Source organism: Anabrus simplex, chromosome 8, assembly GCF_040414725.1.
Source record: "Anabrus simplex isolate iqAnaSimp1 chromosome 8, ASM4041472v1, whole genome shotgun sequence".
Lineage (NCBI taxonomy): Eukaryota > Metazoa > Arthropoda > Insecta > Orthoptera > Tettigoniidae > Anabrus > Anabrus simplex.
Genome location: NC_090272.1, coordinates 215,036,169 through 215,039,019, shown reverse-complemented (window position 1 = coordinate 215,039,019; position 2,851 = coordinate 215,036,169). Strand labels below are relative to the sequence as shown.

Here is a 2,851-nt window from a genome sequence, read left to right as displayed (position 1 = left end):
TAAAATGTAGCGACAAGGCAAGCAAAACATTCTCTATTTAATAATAGCATATCTACATTCCACTGTATTACAGGCACATGTTGAAGTATAATTGCTCGAAATCTACTTAACACTAAGTAATACGTAGACTGAATGTATCAGTTCTTGAAGATTTCAATAGCAATGCATCTATTTCTTGTAAGTTTCTCTCTAAACTCCTGATGAAGGGTTACACGTAGTGTCCAGTGCACTAAAGAGTAATTCTATGAACATGTAGCCGCCCTACACTCCCTACACTCCAGCGCAGCCCTACTCTTAGCACGTTTGTACAATCTCCTATAAAATTTTCCCAAATTGAGATAGAATTGCTCACGATAAGATGATTCATTCCCTCGAAAACACGGATCTTTTTCTGCGTCACATATCTTTGTTCGCCAACAACACACATTCTTGCGAGGAGGTAACAACTCCTTCTCTTGAAGGAAAGGATAACAGCGACTGGTATCAACGGCATGATGAACGCGTCGTCTAACGTTCTTAGCTACTGGCTTGAACAAATAATCTGGCGAGCAATCTGAGGAGCATTTGCAGGGGTACTGTATATTAACATTGGCAAGAGCGAAGTATTTCTTGTACCGATCACACACAGGACAGACTCCGGACACATGAGACTTGCTTTCACAAACCCGCTTTATTCTCTCACAACATTCATTCTCGTCTTCATCAGAATAATCCTTCTCATTTTCATCACAGCATTCTGTAATGTTTTCATCAGACAGTTGATCACATTTAAGTTGATTAACATAGCGAGGAGTATACAGCCGACCCGAGGCTGACTCCCAGACTAGATTTTGAACAGATGATGCTCGACATGGAGACCTGGACTTTTTTCTTCGTTTCTTGTGGAAGCTATGGTAGTTAAATATGTCTTCATCTACATGTCTTACTACAAATGGGCGGCGACAAGATCTACCGCGAAGTTTTGGGCATTTCCTAAGATAATGCTTACTGTGACATACCTTGCGCTGCTGTCGATTTAGGTACCCCCTATGTTTATATCTTGTAACGCGATAGGAGCTTAACACTTTTGGATTAATGGAAGTAGTAGCGCAAGACAGCTTCTTGCACAAAGATTCAGCTGATTTCACTCTTTCTTCAATACTCGTTTTTGTCGATACTTCAATCCTAGGAGATAAAATACCAGGGAAATTTGGCGAAGGATCCATAAGAAGATCTACATCGACTCCAGTCAATGTGGCTCTTTCTATAGACGATGGAAATAGCAGTTCTAGGAGTGTTGTCTCGAAATTTGCTAAAACAATCCCTAAATCAACTTCGGGCCATTGGATCAACTCAGCATACAAGAACTCTTTCTTTAAGTGCTTCTGTAGGTCTGACAGGTAACGTACTCGCGAAAATGTTTTTGAAAACACAAATTTGTCATGAAATAAAAGAGGGAAAACTGGGGGGAGTTTTCCAGTTTTTGCGGTGCTTTTTAAGGTACATATCCGCAGACTGACTCTGCCGTTGGGACAGAGCCATACTCCAGGACAGGTCACTGCATGGACATCTAATTCCACGGTTATGTTCAGAGCCTTTCTGGACATCCCACGCCATATAACACTGCCCTCATCCTAAGATGGTACGTTTTCAAATTCATTTCATTGCATAATAATTTGTGTTTGGCCACGATGTTCTTGGCAAATATTTGCCCACCCACTACATACATACAACTGTATACTGCATCGTTGCTTGGTAACATGTGTTTACTTAATTTCACAGAAGAGAATCTCTGCGCAGCAAGAGCCATTATATAGGAAGAACCTATGCTCCTAACATATCAGCAAACATACAGCCGTACAGCCAGAATTCCTAACTGTAAGTGACAATATCTGTAAAACACAATTGATAAGCAATAAATAAAATTATTCGGAAAATATTCGGACCTAAATAAATGCCCTTTGTTCTGCTCGATTTCAACGACATCTACCAGTTTAAAACAAACTGCTATCCGTAACCAGTGGAGGGTCAGGGAACCCATTTCGGTACGTCACAAAAGAGCTTGTAAAATTGACGCGTATCAATGATCGCTGAGATGAAAGAAATTCCACTCACGATTTTGGTGATTGATGGTGATAATTGTTTCAACAGAAAGTAGAATCAAGACCGACTACAATATATCAGGCCGTAATATCAAAACCAAATGGTGGGCGTTATAGGGGGATCACCTGCCTACTGTTCAAGGTTACGAAGTCATCTAAATACCTTCATTTTGATGCGAAAGCTTCGCATATTAGTTTTCTTTCCTCCAGGAACGCCAAGATTAGTGTCAAAACCCTGTATTATACTTTGTAGACAATAACTGGAATGATGCACAATAAACAAGAAGAGGCTTAGGAACGAATGTACACTGACTGACAGACAGAGCAAATGCAACACCAAGAAGGAGTGGTCAGAACTGTATGCCAATTGCAGGGTAGACTGACGTCACTGAGGTATGCTCATGATGTGAAATGCGCCGCTGTGCTGCGCACGTAGCGAACCATAAATGGGACACGGCGTTGGCGAATGGCCCACTTCGTACCGTGATTTCTCAGCCGACAGTCATTGTAGAACGTGTTGTCGTGTGCCACAGGACACGTGTATAGCTAAGAATGCCAGGCCGCCGTCAACGGAGGCATTTCCAGCAGACAGACGACTTTACGAGGGGTATGGTGATCGGGCTGAGAAGGGCAGGTTGGTCGCTTCGTCAAATCGCAGCCGATACCCATAGGGATGTGTCCACGGTGCAGCGCCTGTGGCGAAGATGGTTGGCGCAGGGACATGTGGCACGTGCGATGGGTCCAGGCGCAGCCCGAGTGACGTCAGCACG

At 42.9% G+C, this 2,851-nt stretch overlaps 1 protein-coding gene across 1 annotated transcript; it reads right to left on the bottom strand.

Annotated features, from left to right (window-relative positions):
* Nucleotides 1-242: 242 nt before the first annotated feature.
* Nucleotides 243-1,586, bottom strand: LOC136879370 (spermatogenesis associated 6-like protein). The gene has a single exon (XM_067153186.2). It carries the CDS (start codon nucleotides 1,584-1,586, stop codon nucleotides 243-245), a length of 1,344 nt encoding a protein of 447 aa, XP_067009287.2.
* Nucleotides 1,587-2,851: the final 1,265 nt, after the last annotated feature.